The 23,142-nt window shown below is 39.1% G+C and overlaps 1 protein-coding gene across 1 annotated transcript in view; it reads right to left on the reverse strand.

Moving 5' to 3' along the window:
• Positions 1-23,142, reverse strand: part of LOC140934434 (fidgetin-like protein 1) — a 29,995-nt gene that overhangs the window by 6,793 nt on the left and 60 nt on the right. The window contains exons 1-11 of the mRNA XM_073384061.1: positions 22,973-23,142; positions 20,165-20,256; positions 18,901-18,954; positions 18,225-18,307; positions 17,061-17,411; positions 15,847-15,934; positions 14,870-15,000; positions 14,172-14,294; positions 13,133-13,242; positions 11,507-11,578; positions 3,727-3,823 (exon numbers count right to left, since the gene is read on the reverse strand). The exon at positions 22,973-23,142 is cut by the window's right edge and continues 60 nt beyond it. Of these exons, the coding sequence (XP_073240162.1) occupies positions 3,727-3,823; positions 11,507-11,578; positions 13,133-13,242; positions 14,172-14,294; positions 14,870-15,000; positions 15,847-15,934; positions 17,061-17,411; positions 18,225-18,307; positions 18,901-18,954; positions 20,165-20,256; positions 22,973-23,115 (1,344 nt within the window). The 5' untranslated portion in view covers positions 23,116-23,142. The remainder of the gene's footprint in view (positions 1-3,726; positions 3,824-11,506; positions 11,579-13,132; positions 13,243-14,171; positions 14,295-14,869; positions 15,001-15,846; positions 15,935-17,060; positions 17,412-18,224; positions 18,308-18,900; positions 18,955-20,164; positions 20,257-22,972) is intronic.

Here is a 23,142-nt window from a genome sequence, read left to right on the forward strand (position 1 = left end):
TTTGTCTTTCACGCTTACTTAGTAAAACGCTTTGCGCTTTTGAAACCAACTCTGGCCTGATGTACACCAGAAAACAGAAAACTTCACCAAACAGCAAGATTTACAATAGAACTGCATTGCCCAAGAAATCCAGAATAAGTTAGATATCTAGCATGTCATGCTATTTGCCACTTTTTTAAACAGCTTAAACGTGTTTTCGCAACATCTGAATTCAAGAAATAATGGTTCACTTTGCTATTTAATGGTACAGGTTCACGGTTCAGCGCATGCTCGTTAATTAAATTACTTTTTTCTTTTTTCGGTTAATAATCCCACTCACATATATCTCAGCGATCTCAGAGTGTATTTCAAAGTAGAAGTGTATTTCAGAGTAACCTAAAGTAGGATGGAGGAGTACTAAAATCGCAGAAAAAATTAGTGGATTATGCCAAAACTACCAACGTTACCCGAAGGTTTTATTCCATGGTTGATGAATTTACAGCTATTGCACGTAAGTTGATCAAGTGACTGCCAGGGGAGTGTGCAAATTGGTTCTTTGACAACGTTATGACATGATCATATTGCTCGCATAGACGACACAGCATGCCCAGGCAGAAAAACACCATTTTGATTGATGAGCATGCGCTGAACCGTGAAACTTGCCTTTAAGACTACAGTTCACATTGAAACTGTTCCTTGTCGTTTGTTGCTACGGATGGCAAGGATGAACACGGATTGAAACATTCAAAAACTAGGGCCACCCTTTACAAGGTTTCATGCTGTGCTTTCAAAAATGACCAAAATTATTATGGTTATACTCCCTAATGAAATTTGTTTGATACCTTCTTCTCCTCCTTCACTGGACTGGAGCATTTTGTGCGTGGGTAGAAGGCGCTAAGTAATGACTTTAACCTAAAACAGCAATATCTTCGTTACATAGCCTCTTATTAGATGCCAAAGCAGCTATGCCATTACTTAGTATATGAAGAGATATGAGCAGAATATTGTTAAAGGTCAAATGAACAAAAATTTCGACATTTTTTATTTTAGTTCAATTCTAGTGAAATGTGTTTAATATGTACCAAATAAACATACTATGAAGTTTCAGCTCAATTGAAGCAAGTATCTCCGAGATATTCGCAATTAAAAATTGCTATTTTTTGGCCCTTGTCTTCGTAGAGCGGTCGGAAAAATTGTCGGAAAAAACAGCTTGTGACGGCAATGTTGGTCAGGTGAAAAAAAGCGGGAAATTCAAAACAGAGTTTTTCGAGTCGACTTGGCGCAGAAGTGGTTTGTGCGGCCATAAACCTGGAAAGAACAGGCAATTTGTCTTCAAAAGTTGCAAGCTGTGGTTATAACCTTCTTATTATTTAATTTTCTCGAAGAATACTCATAGTAAAACGGACTTTATGACATTTACTAATTTCCTTGAGTTGTACTGGAAATGTGCGTGCGTAAGTCCGATTTTTTTCAAGATACATTCACAGAATGTGTTCATATAAGGAAGTTCCTGGATATATAAGGTCTGGAGCTCCACCGTGGACACAAAAACAAAATATCTTTGTATAATAATCTGCCCTACGAAATTCAAGTTTGCCCACAATGTGTTTGAAGTCACTGAACTTTGTCTTACTCGAGCTGATATTTTAAAACCCACGCTCGATCGGACACTTCTAGCTTCGCAGATCACTGAAATATAAACAAAATCCTCAATGTAGAAGTTTTGGCGTTGATATGTGGGCAGAAAAAGAGTTCATCTTTATCTAGTAAATCTTCCCCAAGATCGGTTTCAAAGCAACCATAGTTTTTTAAACTTGATCGTTTCGCGCAGATTAATTTTGCTTTGTGTTGTCACGGTCGAACCTGCATAACACCTGTCCAAAACCTACGCGTAAGTAAGATTTCCTTCAAACAAAGTTAAAGTTACATTATTGCAAAACTTCTTTCTAATTATGTATAAGATTTAATTACCGATTGAGGTCACTTTAAGGACCATAGACGCCACTTTAAGCTGGCAAAGAGGTGCGACAAGCAAAGAACAATTCCATCATGCATAAAATTCAGCTTACGTCAACTAAAAAAAACCTTCAATAAGGTTGCAAAACAACAAATTTTCATTAAAAAAACATAAGACTTAGGGCTCTTATACCTGCTGACACAGAAGAAGTGAATTGTCTGTACGGAAACAAACTACCTAAAGATCTTAAAAGCAAAAGACCAGTTGCAAGCTTCGCAGCCAAGCCATGCTTCCGACTACTTAGGGAAAGTTCATTTAATATGACAAGGGGGGGGATGAAGATATTGAGGGGGGGCTCCGAAAATTTTTAGACACCCGAAGGGGGGGCTCTGAAAAAATTGTTGCGCTAGGAGGGGGGGCGCCGAAAATTTGTATACTTCAATTCCAACACATGACATCATCATACAGATCGGATGGTTTTCAACTCAACAATTTAATGACCTGTGCAACTCAGCTATATCACGTGGTTTACAGATATAACAAATGTAGTCTCAGTAATTATTACACTCTTGTTCATCCTAAAAATGCTTTAGAAAATTGTATCACAACTGTATCTCAAGTTTGTCATAGTATAAACCATTGAAGACAATAACGGTAAATATATTTAATACAGTCTAGCGATCTTTTTTTTCAGGGGAGCAAAGGAATTGAAGGAGGAGGGGGGGGGGGGCTCTGAAATTTTTTCGACTACCAAGGAGGGGGCTCCTAAAAAATTGAACCGCTAGCGAGGGGGGCTGCTAAAATTTCAAGCTTCGAGTTTCAATATCTTCATCCCCCCCCCCCCCCCCCCCCCCTTGTCATATTAAATAAACTTTCCCTTAGCTAGATTAGCTACGTTTAAGAACTGGTCCATGCGAGGGTCTTCATTCAAGAAAATTAAACTCAGCAAACTGAATCATTAGAAAATACAGAAAACTGCACATAAGGATTTGTTTTGCTCGCTTCAGTCAAATCCAGCTCCAGCAATTGTTTACGGGCAAAGAGTCGATTGTTTTGGAGTCACTCGCATGCGTTAGCCGTTACGGTTCTTTGACTGAAGACAAGGATAAAGCTGGTTCTGCAAAGGTAAATAAATCTGGGCATGTAAAACAAGTAACCATAACTACTAATAACAGAATACAAGCAGGTTTTTATTCAACCCGGCGAAAGAAGGCGAAGCACTGGACACTAAATCAACTCACAAATCGAATGCACGATTATCAGAAAAATACAAACCTGTTTGGAAATGTTCAAAACGTTTTATTCCACCTCAGACTGACGGAATGATCTGTTTTTACTCTAACATTGGTTGTGCTGAACCCAAAGTAATTTTCAAGTGACGAAAAAACGACAACAACAGAAACAAAACAAAAAAGCCTTTACAAGGAGCAAACGTTCGCACCTCGTGTATTTCATTCAGTCTCAGTCAGAGCTCTCACAGAACGACACAAACAAACGCAGGCGATAAGGGATGCGCAGGAGCTTGCGCAGAACGTTTTTCCGTCCTGAAAGACCAACATTGACGTCACGTAGTCTCCAGTCTATCACGCGGCCATTTCAGAAACGTTTTCGTGAAGTCTTCGGGAATGCTCGGATTTTGATCTTTTATCTTTCTATAAAGGCTTGGGAAGAAAAATCTTTACCCAAATCTCACTTAGGATGGTTCTTTTTAGTGTTTGGTGAAGGTAAAGCGACAAAAGAAAATATGTCAATTTTTTGGTTCATTTGACCTTTAAAGACTTATGACTCACTTCATTTGTTATCAGTTCAACCATTTTTGGTTCTATATTCTTGAGTCTTTCGTCCATCTCTGGATCACTCTTCTCCTCACTGCCATTCACTTTATTTCTAAAACAGTTTAAGATAAACACAACGTTTGTTGTTTTCAACAGACTTTGTAAAACAAGGGACTCCCGGATAGTTCATAGGATCAGTTGCACATAGCAATTAGGCATTCTCCATTGTTTCTGATACTTCAACTAAAGAAATGTTTATTTTCATTTTGTGTAAGTATGTTACTAGGCAAATTTAATGTCAGATTAATTTTGACTTAACCAAGGTTGGTCCTCTTTTGCCTCCAGGCCCTGACGGGTGACAAAGGAAACTGATTGAGGATACATTACACTATACCGGATCCGCTACAGTATGAACGGCAACAGTACAGATCTGGAACAAGTTGTTCACACACATCAAACAATCGTAAAATCACGCGCTCCGTTTTTCTCGTGTGTGCGCAACCATTTTATGGATATTTATTATTTTTATCTTGCTCCGATTATTCTCTGTTTCAAACGTTAAGCACACTTTGTTCTTTTCCGTTTTTTTTTTGTTTAAGCGTGTCGCTCTAAAAAGATGTCATTGTTAAGACAGAAAAAAACATGCTTAAGAGCGCCACTTTCATCCTAAAAATCGCAGCGGTATACAATGTTGATTTTCTTACATCAGTAGTAATATTGTTAGAATTGAGGAGATTACATTGTTTGTGGAATTTTTATTTATTTTTTTATTTAGAAAAAAAACAGCGAGTTACTTAGACCCTGTTTACATGGAGTGAGGGACCCCGGTCTAGTGGGGTAGGTTTCTTTTGTTTTCACGCTCTGGGGGACAAAAAACAAAAGAAACCTACCCCACTAAACCGGGGTACCCCACTCTATGTAAACAGGGTCTAAGAGACGGATTAAAACTCGTTTGATATTGAAGACGACCTGGACACTAGTTTTGCAACTATGAAAAGTATTTACCTCAACCCGAAATCAAAAACGCGCCGAAAACATCTAGACCGCTTCAATGTTGCCTAGTGTCTTATTCATTCTTCTATGTTTTGCTGAAAACCTATTCCTGAGTTTTTTAACTATCCTGTAGTATTATTTTATCATATTTGGTTAAAACAGTATGAATGGTATATCTTAAGATATGCAAATCAGCTAGGAAATGTACGGAACCTTCTAAGGCGCGACATAATACGCTTCAGAACCCCCTTAAGAAATTCCAGCAAGTGCAGGAGCAGTACGCTTCTATGGCCTTAGCCCATCATTCTCAGTCACCAAACCAGGCGGACCAGAGGTGGAAAACTGAACAGCAAACTAGTAAAGTAACTGGACCGTCCATAACGAGTTCCCATAATGACGAACAGGTACTTGGGTATACAAGACCACTTCTTCAAGGTCCACAATGTACAGCCCAAGATCAAAGACGAATAACCCAACAAATGATGAGTGTTTTCAAAATCAGCCGTCGGCCGTCGCATCCGACGGCAACTTTTTGATTTGCGACGCCTACTTTCCCTTAGGTAAATTATATGGTAAAAAAAACTTTTGATAAAAAGTGGTAAGTGTTCACAAAGCTGTTGCGAGCAAGCAAGCTTGAAATTTTTCTGGAGAATTTCGCCAAAACATCGCTTGAGTCTGCTTTTAAGATACGTTCTCTACGTAATACGTTGAGTAAACGTTGAGGACGAGTCGAAGACTGGGTCTCAGTTACAGGGAACATTGTAGTTAGCGGTTTCTGAAGCCACTCTATATAAAACGCCACATTTCGTCTCCAAGAACACGGTAAAATGGCAGAAAAGCGACAGCGTGGTTTACGGGAGATGTGGTCGCTGACAGTGACAAACAAGAAAAAGAAAAAGGATGCTGCAGGTAATAATGTAATGTTTTCCCGAAGATTACCCAAGCAGATGCCGGTACGCAAACGGAAGAGGAAATAGTTCAAATTGAGGAGAAAGAACAAGAAGAAGTGGAAGCAAAAGTCTTCTGCCTAGATGAAGAGCATGGCAAATCGGACAACAGTGAAGCAGATGACAGTGGATGGGAGGATGATGACGATGATAGTGAGGACTTTTCTTACTAAAAGTCTTTTTCTCAGAAGACAAAGAATCTCCATGTTACGACTTGTAGATACTACCATATTTCTGCATATTTCACTTCAATTGAATGATGTAGTAGGACTGAACGGTGTTTGTGATCGATAAGTAATAAGGATATTCAAAATTGTAAATTTTGTTTGAGTTTAAAACAGTTCGTGTATAGCTTTAGTATGTTTTTGAGCCTTTTCCAGGCATCAAGAGAAGGCCAAGAAAAAATGCTTCTGTCTAGACTGGACAAACAGCTATCCAAGTACATGGGTCTACATGAACAAAGTATACACAAGTAGCTTTTGTTGTTTATTGAAAATTCAATTACCTTCGCTGTTTCTTAATCACTTTTACTTTTTTCAACCCAAATTATGTACTAATCTTTAATCTTTAATCTAATCTTTAATCATTATTTATACACGGTAAAAAAAAAATCATCAGGTACAATAAATTCCTATACAATGACTAACATACTAAAGTCTTAAAATCCAAATCTTAACATTAAATATTAACTTACAACAATATGCCACATAAAAACCCTGATTGTGGTTAAAGCGTACCCTAATATTGTGGTTAAAGTTACTAAAAGCATCAAAATTTATCAGTATTTTCGATATCTAAAATTTGCTAGTTCTGCGTCTCAAAATGCGGGAAAATGCGTCTCCAAGAGTCTAGACATTCAAAATTTCCTGGGGGGGCATGCCCCCAGACCCCCCTAGAGAGCAAGGCCCTCCGGGCCTTGCAACTCCTACACAAATAAACGCAACTCCTACTTCAAAAACTGTTGAAAACCCTGAGGGGTAAGCTGCCACCACGATAGGGAAAAGTTCCTTGTACTCGATAGACTGAGAGACCTGTGATGCGAGCCATGCACCTGAAAACCAGTGACCCTGGAAGACTGCTCCATAACCAAGAGCCCCAGAGGCATCTGAAGAAGCCTCGAAGTCGGGAAGTAGAGCCCACTGGGGGTACTGAGGAAAGCTGCAACCATTCCAAGACTGGAAAAATTCTTGCCACCAGGCTAAGTCAAGAAAGAACACTTGATTGAGACGAATCGGGTGGTCATCGCGTCGAAAGGCACATAGCAGGTTGATCATTCGGCGCAAGAATGAGCGACCTTGGAGTACGACATTGCAGGCATGCTGAAGGTGACCTATTAGAGACTCCAGTTTCTTGCGTTTACACCAACGCTTTTGTGACCAATCCTCCAACAAGGCAGTTATCCTATCAAATTTGTCCTAAGGAAGGCGTGCCAGCAGATTAAGAGAGTCCAGTTCAATGTCCAAGATGATTAGGCACGTCGATGGCCTTTCTAGTTTGTCTGGATGGAGGGGGATGCCAAGCTTAGAAAAACAGTCAATTGACCTGTCCAGATTGTGTTGACAAACAGAGGAGCCGGGAGGGCCAAGAGTGTGGAAGTCATCAAGGTAATGCACCAGGAAGGTGACATCGTAGTTTTAACTGGCCACCCACTCCACTAAATATGCTATACATGTGAAGATATATGGAGCTGACCTGACACCAAAAGGCAGGACCATATCAACATAAAAGGCACCACGCAATTTCATACCCAGCAACTGGCGATCTTCTGTAGACTGGCACAATACGGTATGCATTTTGCACGTCAAAATTCGCCATAAGGGAACCCCGCCCCAGCCGCATTATGCCCGCAATAATGTCATGTACCTTCATGTACTGCAGAGAATAATCCTCGCCCGCAATTCTGTCGTTGACACTGTGGCCCGCAGGGCTAGACAGGTCTAGGATAAGACGCCATTTTCCAGGTTGGTGGCCTTTGGGGATGACGCCGAAACGACTCACATGGAGGACAGGGAGGGGAGGCTGAGAGAAGGGGCCCGCCACCCTGCCTGACTGAACTTCCGATTGCAAGTTATTGTCAATGACCTGAGGGTTCAGGAGTGCTGAAGCCATATTCAATGTTGCCGACTTCAGGGAAGTACTGTAATTGAAGCCCAGGCGAAAACCATCGCGAAGGCCTTGGACCACGTATGCAACTTTGTCTGGGTTAGGTTGATGACAGAGTTCATGCTGGAATCTATCCACATTAATGGGAGTAAGCTGAGAAACTGGTCTTAAAGGACAAACAGCTGGAGAACACAACGAAGAACCGGAACTTGGCAGACCCTGCTGCTGTAACAAAAGTTACTATGAGAACCAACGTGAACAGAAACAAAACTATTTACGGCTGAATTGGCTAGAGGTGGGCTAGCGACGGCGGAGACCCCCCTTTTACTAAGAAGGGGAGCGGGACCGTTCTCTCCGTGCGGACCGGTGAGGGCAGTGGATGCGGGGGTGGTCCCCGTGGCACGATTCACAGGAGTGACGAAACCGGCAGCGACCAAAGGGCCAGCGACAGCGCCCATCGTTCCAGGAATGGCAATAATGGCTAGAACGGGGATTGCCTGAAGACCCAAGAGGCTCTGTTAGTGATGAGGCAGAGGAAGTTGAGGAGCCTGAAGCAGCTGAAGTGGTAACTGGAGATCTGGTGTGAAAGTTGTAGAGGTCTGGGTGCATGCGAGACCAGTCGGTTGAACCTGAGGCTGCGGCTTCTTTTCGAAAGACGATGTCGTAGTGGAGCCACGATTTGTCAGAAAAGTGCCTTGCTGTCTGGATAATGAGTAACTTGTACTGATTTAAATCTTTCCAGCGAGAGGGGAAGGTGTGGCAAAGAATCATAGAAAAGATTGTGAAGGCTTCTATCCAGGTGATGATGTCTGCTATTTCGATGACCCGTTTCTTCGACCCTGATACCACCAGTTTTCAAACCAAACACGCTTGGTGTTCGATTTCTTGAGCTTGGATATTGTCCGGAAGTAGGTTAGCCAAGTCTACAAAAAGCCCTGCGGTAATTTTAGAAACAAGCTTATAGGGGACTGGAGCATAGCCAGGACCTTTGTTGAGGTTTGGAAACGTAGAGGACTCAGTTCCGGTCGCGCCACCACAAGAGCCCCCAACCACTACAGGCAAGTTGGCGGAGGACGTGGCGGGAAGAGAAGAGACTACCGAAGGACCGCCAGATGAGCTTTACGTTGAAATAAATGAGGGCACAACAAGCGTACCTGAAGACTGGGAGGTAGAGGCGGCGGTACTGGAGCTGGAGGATAACGGAGACTGCGTAGAAGTCGAAGCCGAGGAGAGAGGAAAAGACGTCGCGGCCATGTTTGAGTTCCCGCCACTTGAATCTCGAAGGGAAGATAGCAACGGAGGGAATGATTCCGCGAGAGCTCTTGAAATTACCTGTGCTAGCGCGTTGGTGTCCAGCAGGGAAACAGGTTGACTTGGCGGTGAAGCTGGGGTGTTAACTGTAGGAGCTGGGGTAGAAACGCTAGAACAAGGCGAAGACGCGGTAACCGGACAAGACATAGTTGACAAGCTGTTGTTCGTGGTTCGCATCCTGAACGAACGTGACGACACGCACGCTTTGAAAAATAAATGAAAGAAAAAGGTTACAAGAAAAAGCACACTGTAGGACTGCCGCTCCAGAGATCGCTAAAAAAAACGAAAGACGTTAAATGAACCGCTCCACAGACTACTGCACAAACGCTCGATGAAGAACTCGCAGATCCTAGCCGTGTACAAAACTACCACAAACCATGTGAGCCTACACTTATGGGATTGACCGCAGGATGCCCGCTAAGCTTGTGGACCGCTTGACCGCTAAGCTCGTGGTGGTTAACTTAGTTAAATTACATTTAACCAAATTAAATTTTCGACACCACTTCTTGATATTTTCATGTCACTTGCTTCTAAAACTAAATTTCGGCAATCGGCAAACATTTTTTAGAAGGTCACGGTGACAAACAGTTTTCAATGAGGGTCAATTTCGCGTTCTAAAGGTGTCATAGAAAGTTTGATTGCCTTGTTCACGAGATGTTGTTGATTGGCTGCTCTCCGAAGAAGAGCTGTATGTTTGATCCGATGTCAACACCTATGGTAATCAGCTGTGCTGATGTGCTATTACCAGTCATTACTAAAATGATCAACCTGTTTCTTAATTCTGGAGAATTTGCGGATGATTGGAAATGTGGGCTTATTAATCCTATCTTGAAGAAACCTGGATTGGATTTGCTGGACAAAAAATTACAGACCAGTTAGTAACTTACAATACGTATACAAGTTGACTGAAAAAGTCGTTTTTAATCAAGTTTACGATCACATGGTTTCAAATGCTATTTTTCTTGCGCTTCAATCTTCTTACAGGCAATTCCATAGCACTGAAACTGCACTTATCAAGGTGATGAACGATATTTTGTTAAAGATGAACTCTCAACATGTCACTATGTTAATTTTATTGGATCTCAGTGCTGCCTTTGACACTGTTGATCATCGAATACTTTTAGAGAGGCTATATGACGAGGTTGGCACATGTGGGACTGCTCTGAATTGGTTTAGATCGTACTTGTCTGATAGAAGTCAGCGCGTTTCTGTACATGGAATTCTTTCTCGTCCTTTTGACGTGAACTGCGGGGTACCACAAGGCTCATGTTTGGGGCCTTTGCTATTCATAATATATGCGTCCAAGCTGTTTAAGATCGTGGAACATTATCTTCCCGATGCTCACTGTTTCGCAGATGATACGCAGCTGTATCTGAGTTTTAAACCACTCGGCAACACTGCTCAAGCTGATGCTATACAAGCTATGGAAAAGTGCAATGACGTGGTGAGAAAATGGATGATTCAAGATCGATTGATGATCAATGATGATAAAACGGAGTTTTTGTTGGTCGGCACACGACAACAGCTTGATAAATTAGATTCGTGTTCCATAACTGTGGGCAATAATCGTATCAGTCCAAGCCCATGTGTTAAAAACTTTGGATCGTGGTTGACAGCAACTTAAGCATGACTGATCATATAAACAAGGGTTATAAAGCGGCATTTTATCATTTACATAACTTGAGACGGATTAAGAAATACCTGTCGAGAGATTCTGTAATACTTTGGTTCATGCTTTTATAACCAGCCGTCTTGACTATTGTAATGGTTTATTGTTTGGCTTACCAAAGGTGCAGATCGCTAAATTATAGCGCGTACAAAATGCAGCAGCAGACTTATTCTTGGCATCGGAAAGTTTTCTCACATTACACCGGCGCTTTATGAGCTGCACTGGCTGCCGGTTTCTTTGCGTATTGACTATAAGATTTTACTTTTGACTTTCAAATGTATTTATGGCCTAACGCCAATTTATCTTAACGATCTTATTAGTATAAGATCGAATTCATCATATAATCTTAGGTCTACTGGTAAGCTCTTATTGGACCATCCCAAGGGAAAGATGCTTACAACATTGGCAGCAAGATCATTCTCAGCAGCAGCTCCGAAACTTTGGAATGACCTACCTGCGGAGCTTCGTCAAGCAACATCACTTAACAGTTTTAAATCTCGACTTAAAAACCTAACTTAGTTTTTTTTATCTCACGTCAATGTACTTTCGTTTTCTCTTAAACATATGATTGTAAAGCGCTATTGATCAGCATATGTAAATACGCGCTATAAAAATTGGTAAATTATTATTATTATTATTGATCAGAGAACTCAGGCCTAATCTAAATACGATTGGAAAACATTGATTATGGCGGGGTTTGTCTTAGTCCCAGATAACTAAAAAGCAGACATTATCTAAAACCGACGGGAACTGTAATTCAGTCCGCACTAACCTTTCCAATCCACCATCTTTGTCTTGATCATTATTTAAAACTGGAGGAACAAACTGTCGGTTGGGGCCTCTCCTAAAACAACACAACAAGAAGGGTAAGACATTTTTGGAAGAGAGACAGTTGTGTATTGGGTACACCTCACTTTATAGTACAACATACTCTACCATAAGAGGGAATAGTGTGTGTATTAGAGTGTTGCAGTGCAGTCCGACCCTTCCTTGCAGACATCAGATTCACACAAAGACGTGGTCATTATGAACGGTTCTCTTGGTCTAAACATAAATACCGAATTTTTCAACGAAGTAACTAGATCTTTTATAAAAGAACAACAAAGAGGATTTTAAATTAACTGAACATGATACAAAAGTAAGCACTAATTTCAGTGGTAAGGGCCATTTCGTTAATTTTGACCTATGCACTGTGTGGGTTGCGATAGCCGAACACAAATTCGGAACTTCGGCTATAACCATGAAGAACTTGTAGTCGTTGTAGACGTCTAATATTTGACTAGTTCAGGTGTGTAAAATTCAATCAGTTGTACTTTGGTCAAGACATCTGGCACTGTAATGCATTTCCCTTTTTGAATTGGATAAATAAGGAATAGCCTGTTACTGCAGGCAAGAAGGTAAGATATAGAATGAAAATATTTTCCCATATCACATTTCAAGTAGGGTCTTTTTCCCAAAAATGAAGTCGATAAACGGGTTGGGAGAATAGCTGAGTAACAGATGACTCAAGAACCACAAAAAAGAGGCTTGAATGGATATGCAATGACTTAACCAGTCTGCGCAACCCTCAAAGTTAAAGTTTTTGCTTGGTCGCCATTTGGCGACCAATTCTTTTGGTTTAGGGAAACTTTTTTACAAATCAAGTCGCCAGCTTTAAAATCTTAGGCGCCATGGCGGCTAAAATGGTCGCAACTTGGAGGGTTGCTGCGGCACCAATAACTTGTAAAATCGACAGTGCCATTTGATGGGGTAATATTTTGTCATCTTGAGTTCACGTTTATACATTCCGACTCCGTAACACCAAGTAATAACGTACATTACAGAGATGGTTCGTATGTGTGTGTGTCCCAGCAGATTACTGAAATATTTTTGTTTGAGCTGAGAGTAGATGCAACTTTGAGTTCTAGTGTTAAAAACAGTAAATAATTTGTTTTACTGCTGCATGGGTGGAACGACTTGGTTTTACATGAGGCATGTTAAAATAGTAAATCCTAAAATAACGCGATCACCATAAATCATACTTGAACCCTCCTTACTACTTTTTTTTAATCCTGTGAAATTTGGCATCGATCTAGATCATCGGGAAAAGAATCCCACGCCTTAAAGGCTACATAAGCAGTTGATCTGAAGTCATGCCAAGTTTATGTAACTCTAGGAAGATCGAGTTAATTAATCCCCTGACATTTCCCTAAACATAACGAAATTCTCTCTTAACGCAAATTGCTCTGACAAATGTTGATCAGTTTAGCAATAAGCCACTTTGGATTTACTAAAATTCCTCTAAGACTTGCTATCAAGCTGAATTTTAATATGTCGAAAGGGGCCATGAAGGAGGTACAATAGTTTTCGAACACATTCCATTAAATGTATTTATTTGTGTACCGGTGTTAAAACAAACCTTGTTCCCAACGTTTTTCTTGAGCTTCCATAATTGGAACTATTTATTGCACCTTGTTTCAAAAAGCCAGCATCACTTTCCTGGTGGCCGTTCTTTCTTTTGGAGTTTATCTAGAGAGAAATGGTAGTGCATTACTACTTGCCATACTTACGTTCTGTTGCAGTAAGTAGTCCTTACGGCTTCTAAATGAGGATCAAGAGGTTATCTCTCCCTTGTTATAAGAGATTTTTTACAACTCTTTTTCACACCTTCATTCGCGTCCCACAAAGTCTGATTAGTGAGAGTAATGTGAAATGGGGTCTCCAGTTTTTCGTCCTTATTAGACAGGACTAGAAGGACTAACCAGTCAGATATCAAAGGATTATAGACAGCACTTTCTCCACAGTTACTATCAAGACTCTGAGTATTGGTCTGGTCAAGAATTGAACCTGGGCTTGCCGCTATTAACTCTAGTAACCAGCTAATTAGGCCATGAATTACTCGGTGGTTAATACAGAAAATGTCCTTTAACAGTGAATTGATAATTCAATCAAGCTAAGCGCTCCAAAAAGTGAAATTACGTCCACCTTTCGTAGCTCCGACTCAAGCTTATCAAATACGTGATCAATACAGACCTCAAAAAACGCAGTCCTGAACAAAGCTTTTCACGATGCACTGCAAACATACGGGCGAGATTGAATAAGATTTGACCAAAACGAAAAAATTTCACTTATAAAGCACTTGCTGTAGCTTTGAGAAAAACTCAAGACTTTTCAACACTTTCAAGATTTTATCTTTATTTTCCAGACTTTTTCCAGGTCTGGAAAATTGCTGAGAAAATTTCAAGGCTTTTTCAAGAATGAATTCAACAGTGTTCCAGCCAGAAAATTCTGCTTGAGGCCCAAGACTCTGTATTAACCCAGTGATTATGAAGAATTAAGCTGGGGGATTTGAGCCAAACAGAAGCGGAGAACTATTTTGAATGAATAATGAGTATATTTTTGGTACAAGTTAGGTACACTGCAGAATAAATAGAATGGAAGGATTGTTATTTACTAACCAATAACTTTTGCCTTGCAGTTATAAATTCTGATGTTACTTCATTATTGTTTTGCTCACTGGGATCTGAAGAACGTTGCTTTGAGTCAAAGGGCCTCCTTGGAAATCGTCTATCACCATATCCCTAACATAGAAACAGAAAGAAAGTTACATTAATTTTGTAAGTCAGCTTTTTCATTGGGGACAATTCTAAGACCTTGTCAGTTTGAGCTTACTAAAGGAACAATAATATTTATAAGCATTACGTGGCTCGTAGAGGCAAGGTGCACTTGATACCTTCTGGAATGGAAATTCCAGGAGGGTGGGGTTGGCAAAAAAAAAAAACAACAATTGTGGGGGGGGGGGGGGGTGGGGTTGTAAAAAAACAAAGTTCTTGCCACTACTTTTCAAAAAAAAAATAGGTTTGAACCCAGGAGTCATTTCAAAAGTACGTTGACCAGTAACATCGCGACATAATTGACCAATCACGACATAATTGACCAATCAGATCAATAACCAGAGTATATTACCATCAACTGACGTGATACAACTCACTTTGACTCTGAAGATGACTACCGCACAGGTTGTTGAAACGTCAGTCACTGTCAACAACAACAGTCCTATTCAGGACTACGTTCACCCGGACGATCAAACTCAACCTACTTTTGAAGAAACAGATTATTTATACACTGAAACAACCTTCCATGATATAAAATTTACCTCAAAATGATTAGAAGTCTTGATGAACTGATTTGATTGAATGACAGGAGCAGAGTCATGACTGTTATCAGAGCCTGTGAAGGCCCCAACAGAAGGTACCTTTTTAACAGGACTCAGAAAACCATCCCCTACTTTAAAGCAAACCAAAATCAGTAATTTCTTTTTGGTACAATGTATAATTTCTACCAAAAAAGCTGAATACCCACACAATGTAACAGAACAAAACATTACCTTACTTTTATCAAAATGTGCAGAAATTTTTAATATCTTTTTAATATCTTTTAATATCTACACTGCTACACAATACATATTACACTGACAAATGGTAACTCAGGTGATCAAGTGAAGATACAGGCTGTAAACGGCTTGAACAAATCCAACAACTTCAAAAGTTCCATCATCTTGAGTAAAAGAATTGAAGTGTTTTTTTAGATTCAACATTCCTTGAAATCAATAATAATTGTAATTGATGAGAAAAAGTGCAGTCTACATCTCAAATGCTTTTTTTGTTTTTCTTCAGCTGCTCAGAGGTGAATAGCACTGGGCTAGCATAATCACCACCAAGCTGGTCAATCAGTCGCAGTCAAAAGGCACTATTCACTTGTGTGGTATATACTATAATATTAAAACACATAGCCAGACAATAAATCAAAAATGTGAAATGATAAGATTATCATTGCATGTCTAATGAACTTCATACAATAAAAGGCTAAAAACACTTTGATTTACTAAGGAAAAAAGGTCAGCTTTAAATGGTCTACTCCAACCCATTTTGTACACTACAGAGCATTGGCTTCATTCTGAAACATTGCTTATACTATCAGTTAAAGAGGTTGTGTATGTATGTCCTGTTGAGTGTAGTCCAAAATTAAAAATACCTTTTGATTTCAACATAATGTAGATGGCCTCATTTGCTGTCAAGAAGGTTATTAATTCAGAAGGAAAATTATCATAACACAATAACTGGTTTTACTTACACAAACAGTGGCTTGTTGCTTTCCGCTTTATACCAAAATTTCCCTTTAGTGTGGAATTGTCACTGACAGAGATGGTGCCTGAAGTTTCCTAAAATATGTAATAAACTGAATTAATTAACCACTGCAAAAGTTGCAAGAGCCTGGTTAAGTCAAATTAATATACAACAATAGATTTACCCAGGGCTAAAAGTGAAGCTCTCATAATTATATTTATAACTTACTACAAAAAAAAATTGTGTATGCTCAATGGAGATGGCAACGAGAACAAGAAAAAAATCAATAGCTCTAATTAGCAAAAAAAAAAAAACCAATTTTGCAAGTGGAACACATTTTTTTGCACATTTCTTTGCTGTTTTTGTTGAAACGTGAAATTGTTTTCACTGACTTTCTCTTTCTCAGTATATTCCAAATTTGTGGACATGACAATTTATTAATGTTACAAGCTTAATACTCAAGACAACAAGGATAAAGAAACAGTTTCCGTTTTCCGTTTTGTTTTTATTGACTCTTTAATTGCCTCTGCTTCACAAGTAGCAGGTGGCCATGCAATTCCCCACCCAAAACCCCCGAGTTACATTTGGGTTGCCATATCTGTTGATTGAGTTATTTTACATTGGTATGCCTGTGGTGCAGATTGATGGTCGGATGGCCATGTACATATGTACCATATGTACATGGTCTTGTAACTACCATAACTTCTCGGATGCATAGATAACCAAATTTTCTTACCCCTGGTGCTCTGCTGCGCGCCCTTTGCACGTGTAAGAGCTCCGTCATGAATGGAAAAAAACTGTGGGTAAGGTATCATGACCAAAACTATGTTAATCAAAGGATAAGCATACCAGCACTAGAGTAAATCTGATTTATTATTTTTATTATTTTGCTCAAACAAGAGGCTCAATTTAAGAAAGTTTTACTACTCAGTTGTAAAACAGATTAAATGGGGCATGACATGTAAGCAACATGTAACCCAACGTTATGTCAGTGCTTATCACGTTTAGTAGAGTTTTACTTATAGCAGGTAAAATTACTGTGCAGTTTTGAAAGTATCAACCTCAGGCATCTTAAGAACTAAAAATTACTTTCTTGTTTACTCTATCAAAGGATGGAAAGGATTCTGGGAAAATCCAATATGGACTCAAAAGACATCCATTACAAAAAAGAGAAATCATTATAATATTAATATACCATAACTTGATGGAACAAGTACTCACCCAGTCCCCACTAGCTAGCAAAGCCTCTTGTTTAATTCTTTCAACCTGTGAACTATTCCTATCAAATGACAGTCCTCCTTGTGTTTGGAATATAGGATTTGGGGCTAATATCCTAGCTGTCTCTTGTGTATGCTTCCCAATGCTTTGAACTTTATTATCTTTTAGCTTGGAAATAGTATTTCTTGAATGAGCAGCAGAAAAATCCAGTGGGTTATTGTCTATATTTTCAGTTTCAGCTCCATTCAGAGATGGTTGGTAACTTGTACAACCAGATACGTGTACAGATGTTCTTGATGGTGACAAGTCTTTCTTTTGCAAATGTTTTCCTGTAGCCTTGTCTCTGTTGAGATTCTGTAAAGAGAAAATAGACCTCACCATTAAATTTAATTAGCAATTTTTTTTTCTTTGACAAAGAACATTTTATTTCTGTTAAAATTGTTTCCTAAAATTATCTATAATTAAGACTTGACAAACACTGAGTTTATACATTGTACTAGTCTGGTAGTCAACGTACTTGTAGGCTTTCAGATGTGCCATTTAATCCAGCAAAAATTTCTAATTCACATAATACAATAATAATAGCGGAGCTCTTGTGTGTGCAGCAGAGCACCATGGGTAAGAAAATTAGGTTATCTACAGCTGTATGCATCTGAGAAATTTTCGTAGTGACTTGTAGTCATGTGACTGTACGTCTGTCCATCCACCCACCTGTCCCTCCACACCACAGGCATACCAACCCAAATACAACTCAAGATTTTTTTGGAAGGAAATCGCACAGCCATTCATGTCTTGTGAATTAAAGTAGAGTCAATTGAATAGTCAATAAAGAGAGAATGGAAAGTGGAAATTGTTTCTGTATCCGTGTGTTGCCTTAAATGTATTTGTACACTAAACTAATCATTGCTTGCATGGCCGTATCTGTAATTACAAGATACTTTTCAGTTCATAAAAGTCATGAAACAACCATAGTGTGCTAAGCACAACACCTTGGAACAAATTGCAGAAAAGCAGAAATATTATTTTAAAAAACACAGTGTTTATGTCTACAAAAACAAAATTCTGGTAAAGATCACAAAAACTGATTCACATAATGAGTTATTAATCGTAATTTTTGGGAAAATGACTGATACTTGAATGTAAACAAAAAAAATACAATTTCATTACCACTTTTCTTGTCAAAATGGAATTGTAAATGGGAAAGGTTTGTAAACATTCCAAAGACAATCCTGAGCTCCAATTCTGACTGTCTGTGAAAATAAAATTATGAAGACAAAAAGTTGCTATTATGTCTTCTGTTTTTTCTCAATATTTCTTTCATCCTTACCATTATTTCCAAAAAATGTTATCTTGTTCACAGTAATTGGGATTCACATCATGCCATATTAAAATAATTCAATTGCAAGGTACAATAGGTAAAATCACACAGGTCACAGTGGGTGGGACAAATTCCAGGAATCTCATAAATTGAAGCACTAAGATGAGCTAGATTGAGAGTTGCAGCAGACAAAGTGAAACTGCCAGACTCCAGCTGTCTTAGTAAAGCCTACTGACAGATTTTGGTCATAAGTGTTGTCATTCATTTTGGAAATTTCTTGGACAACAAATGATGTTCTTTGATTTGTTAGAAAAACCTAACTACATGTAGATAATGAAAAATTAACCAAATACCTGGTAATTATCTGATGTCATATAACTTGTTAAGAAGCAGACAAAAAATTAATGATAGCATGCACTAGCCACAACAACAGTTTAGTTTGCTTTCTCTTCTGTTCCTAAAGCATATCATATCATGCATTCTCTGAAGGAAGCTGCCCAATACTTAAATACACCAACAACTTACCATTTCGGCAACCAGAGACAAGAGCTAACACTGTTTCAGCAAAATTATTTAAGCCTAGGGAAATGAATTTTAGACTCATTATGATGTAATGGTACATGTACGTGTGAATTAATTTATTTCAACATTAAGAACTATACCCTAAATGTCAGTAGCTAAGTTGCATAAACTATCTACAAAAGAAGAAATTATAAAATTAGTTTACCAATGTTGCTTTTCTTTAAGTAACCTAAAAAGGTCTGAATAAATTAACTTAATAACTAGCAATACTTGTCTTGCAAATCCTTGCAAAACTCCTTGTGAATAGCTCAACTCAAGTTAATGCAATTCAAGTGATCGGGAACTGGTTGGGTGACCAGTGGTGATTCACTTTTCTTTTTCCCTTGTCTTCTTTTTTTATTGCCTCATTATCCTATCCTTAAATGAAGGATGATCATCGCAGTTATATAGGCAACTTTTGCAGTTGCAAAAAGAAAGCCTGAAAAAAATTCAGGCTTGTACGGGATTCAAATCCTTGACCTCTGCATACTGGTGCAGTGCTCTACCAATTAAGCTAACAAGCCTGTTAATTTGACCTCTGCATACTGGTGCAGCGCTCTACCAATTAAGCTAACAAGTTTGTTTGTATTGCAGAGGTCAAGGGTTTGAATCTTGTACAAGCCTGCAACTGCAAAAGTTGCGTATATAACTGCGATGATCATCCTTTGACACATATATGATTTTCACATATTCAAAACTTCATCATCATCCTTTCACGGGTCTATAACGAACCAAATCAACAACCTGCTCACAGTTGGCTTTTTTGCATAATTGGTAGAGCGTTGCACTGGTATTGTAGAGGTCAAGGGTTCAAATCCCGCACAAGCCTCAATTGTTTTCAGGCTTTCTTTCGCAACTGCAAAAGTTGCATATATAACTGTGATGATCATCCTTCATTTAATTCTTCTCTCCACAGTTCACATACATAATTTTCATACATTCAAAACTTCATTATCCTATTCTAAAAGCATATTTAGCAATATTTTGGCCACTGGATGAAGGAAAACAACAAATTACAAACAGAACAAAAAATACAATGCAAGTCAAACTCAATTCAGAATTCAACTCTGGTCAGAATCATTAATGAATTTTTAATTTCTCATATGTAGAAATAATCAAGTTCAAAATGTTGTTCTTCTTGGATTGCTCGACTGGGTTGCACTGTAGCAATAAATTGCTGCAAATCAGCCGATCAAATTATAACACAACATTTATTTTAAAGTAGTACCTTGACCAGGTTCCTGATTATCAACAGCTTGACAGTAGTGAGCCTCAAATGTCTGTAACAACCTTGTGTAAAGCTGGCAAGACACTTTGTTGCTAAAGAGAAACAAGAATGCTTTATTTTTATTAGAGTGTTTAATTTTCTAATACAACTGACCCAGAGAAAAAATGGCAAACTTGCAAACTTTACTTTGTCATTTCTGTGGTAAGCTGGTTTATATACAAAAGGGTGGACTAGCTGCAATTGGGTTGTAATCTTTTCTATAGTCTTTCTTCCTATTGAACCAAGCCCAGTTTCTCAAAGTATATTAAATTAAAACCCACGGTTAAGACAAATTTTAAGGAAATTTTTCTGTCTACAATGTTAATGCAAAACTCCTAGATCCAGTTACGACAACACAAAGTGCAACCTCAAGGATTAAAATTAACTCCTGGAGTTAAGCGGTAATCAGACTCTCAGCTGGAATCTGGCCCTGAACACTGTGGAATGAGCATACAAGGGAAGCTGGAGACATGCTCCCTTGGGAAGATAATTTTGACATTTAGGTCATCTAAAATAGCCTGAAATATGTCTTCAACTCTTACACATACTCTTCTAATATTGGTTCATATCAAATTAATATTATTTTATGGTTTACAGTTTCTGAGACTGAGACTGACATTGCTCCTAGAATTGCATCAAATCTCTTTACCCCTGGCTTCAGCAAGTCCAATGTCAGAATATACTGTACAGTTAATGAAAAACAAACTGACACATGCATGGGGAGGCTTAACAAATAAGCACTACTGTACATTTGGCAACACTACCACTGGTTTCCCTGCCAAATGACATCTGAGAAACAATCACAGAATTTCCATACTGATGATGATTAACTACCCAGATCTGGTTAGTGCTTCTGATTGGTCGTGCCGCGTGGGAAATTTGATTCAACCAACCAGAAGCACTACCCACATCTGGGTAGGGACATGTCATCAGTATGGAATTTCTGCACTGGTTTCTCAGACGTCATTTGGCCGGGAAACCAGTGGCAGCATCGCCAAATGTCAGCTGTTTCCTCAAGCTATTTTTTATGTAAAAGGTAAAATACATCAAAGGCTCTGCAACATAGTGCTGTCTGGTTTTGTGATTTTTACTTTACTGCCTGATTTCCTTTCTTTTGCCTACACAATCACCCACATTTTGATTGTGATCCCTCTCCCTCATGTCAAAATAGCTGCATATAGTAGTACAAGGTCATGCTCAAAACTTGGGGGAACAGCTTGTAAGGGATGAGAGGAAGATGGGAATGTTATGACTAGCAGCAACTATATAGTCACACTAGTTAAACTGGCGCTACAATGTACCAGTCAATTCCAAGACCACCCATCCCCCCTGGGCATACCATAGGGTTTTGACCGGAGTTTTGCTCTGTAAAGTGGGGAATTTAACCCAAAATGAGGACCACCCAGTTGGGCATTTGACCAAAAGCAAGCAAAAGGACTTCATAATTCTTTCCGTATTCAGCATGTGCACAGCACTCACAGGTCATTGCCCCTATATTCACTGTTTTGTTGGAGCATTTGAGAGCCTTTGAAAAAGTGCATTAAATGCAGGCTTTCTGGAAATACGAACAATTTTATTGAAATGAACAAACCTCTGTAAGACAGCTTTCTGAGACTTCAGATGTAGAATTTCAGTTGTGTTAAGTGAGATATTTATTTTGGAAATGTCACTGGTGGGTGGGGGATTTGATGCTTATTGTAGTACTAGCCATTAGGGCATTTGATCATCTTAACTGCCAACATACCAGGGATTTTGACCAAAATTTTTCAAGTGGATATTGATACATTCGCACGGGGGGCCTGGCGGGTCTTTTTGGTCATAGGTAAAGTACACCAGTTTAGTAAAATTACTACAACCCAGCAGTAGTCACAAGATTTTTAGTAACCAATCATTATGCGACAAGTCTAGAGTGTAGCAATTCTTAGAGCTGGAACAGCTAGGGCTATGCGCATTTTAGTCTTTGCAAGCAGGCAAGCACTTCTATCTAGCAAGCTTCTTTTAGCTTTTCAAGTAATTTTCTTTTGCCCTTCCACCGCTCCCACGGACAGTCTTCTTATCGTATACGTAAGTTGTGTCGTGTATCTGTTTCTATTTTAGGACTTTGATTATAAGTTAGAATAAGTATTTTTCAATAGGTGTACTAGGTTTACGCGTTTATGTTTGTAATAAAGACTGTCAGACCCCAAAGTGTGTACATGTGGTGGTTTAGAAAAGTCAAATGCTCAGGGGTTTACCCAGGGGCATGGGTGGTTTTGGAAATTGACTGGTACATAATTGTCTCAGTATAGGGCACGTCTGGAGAAGAGTAGGTTATCGAATAGTATTGTTTCAAAAGATGGATGGCGCTATCCACCGCATAAATCACTAAACAGCAGGCTCCAGTTGTTCAAACGTTGGATAGCACTATCCACCGGATAAATCATGCACTATCCAGGGGATAAGTGATGCATAGGTGTTAGGGAAACTAATTGCGCCGCTATCCCGTGGATAGTGATTTATCCAGTGGATTGCGTTATCCAGTTTTTGAAAAACTGGGGCCAGATAAGTAGGATTATTACGCCATCATCGACAGGATAGATATATTTATCCAGTGGATAGCGTTATAATTATCCAGCGTTTGAACAACTGGGACCAGTTGAAAGTACCGCTCAACTATAACATCACGACATAAATAGATAAAAATTGCCCACGATACAATAACAATTAAATACAATGCAGTACATTTTATGGGCCAAAAACTTAAGCTTGTCTTATTATACATCCACCAACCTTCTTTTCAAAGTGTGAATTTGAATAAGCAATCTTCGCCAGGCGTCAGCTCTTGACGAAGGACTTGTATTTGACGACTCGGCGTTAAAACACAATTTCTGCCACGTGTTAAGTGCACGAGAATCACCTTCCGAAAGATTCATTCCTTGTAACGATTTGATGATATAAAT

The sequence above is a fragment of the Porites lutea genome, chromosome 4 (genome assembly GCF_958299795.1).
Source record: "Porites lutea chromosome 4, jaPorLute2.1, whole genome shotgun sequence".
Lineage (NCBI taxonomy): Eukaryota > Metazoa > Cnidaria > Anthozoa > Scleractinia > Poritidae > Porites > Porites lutea.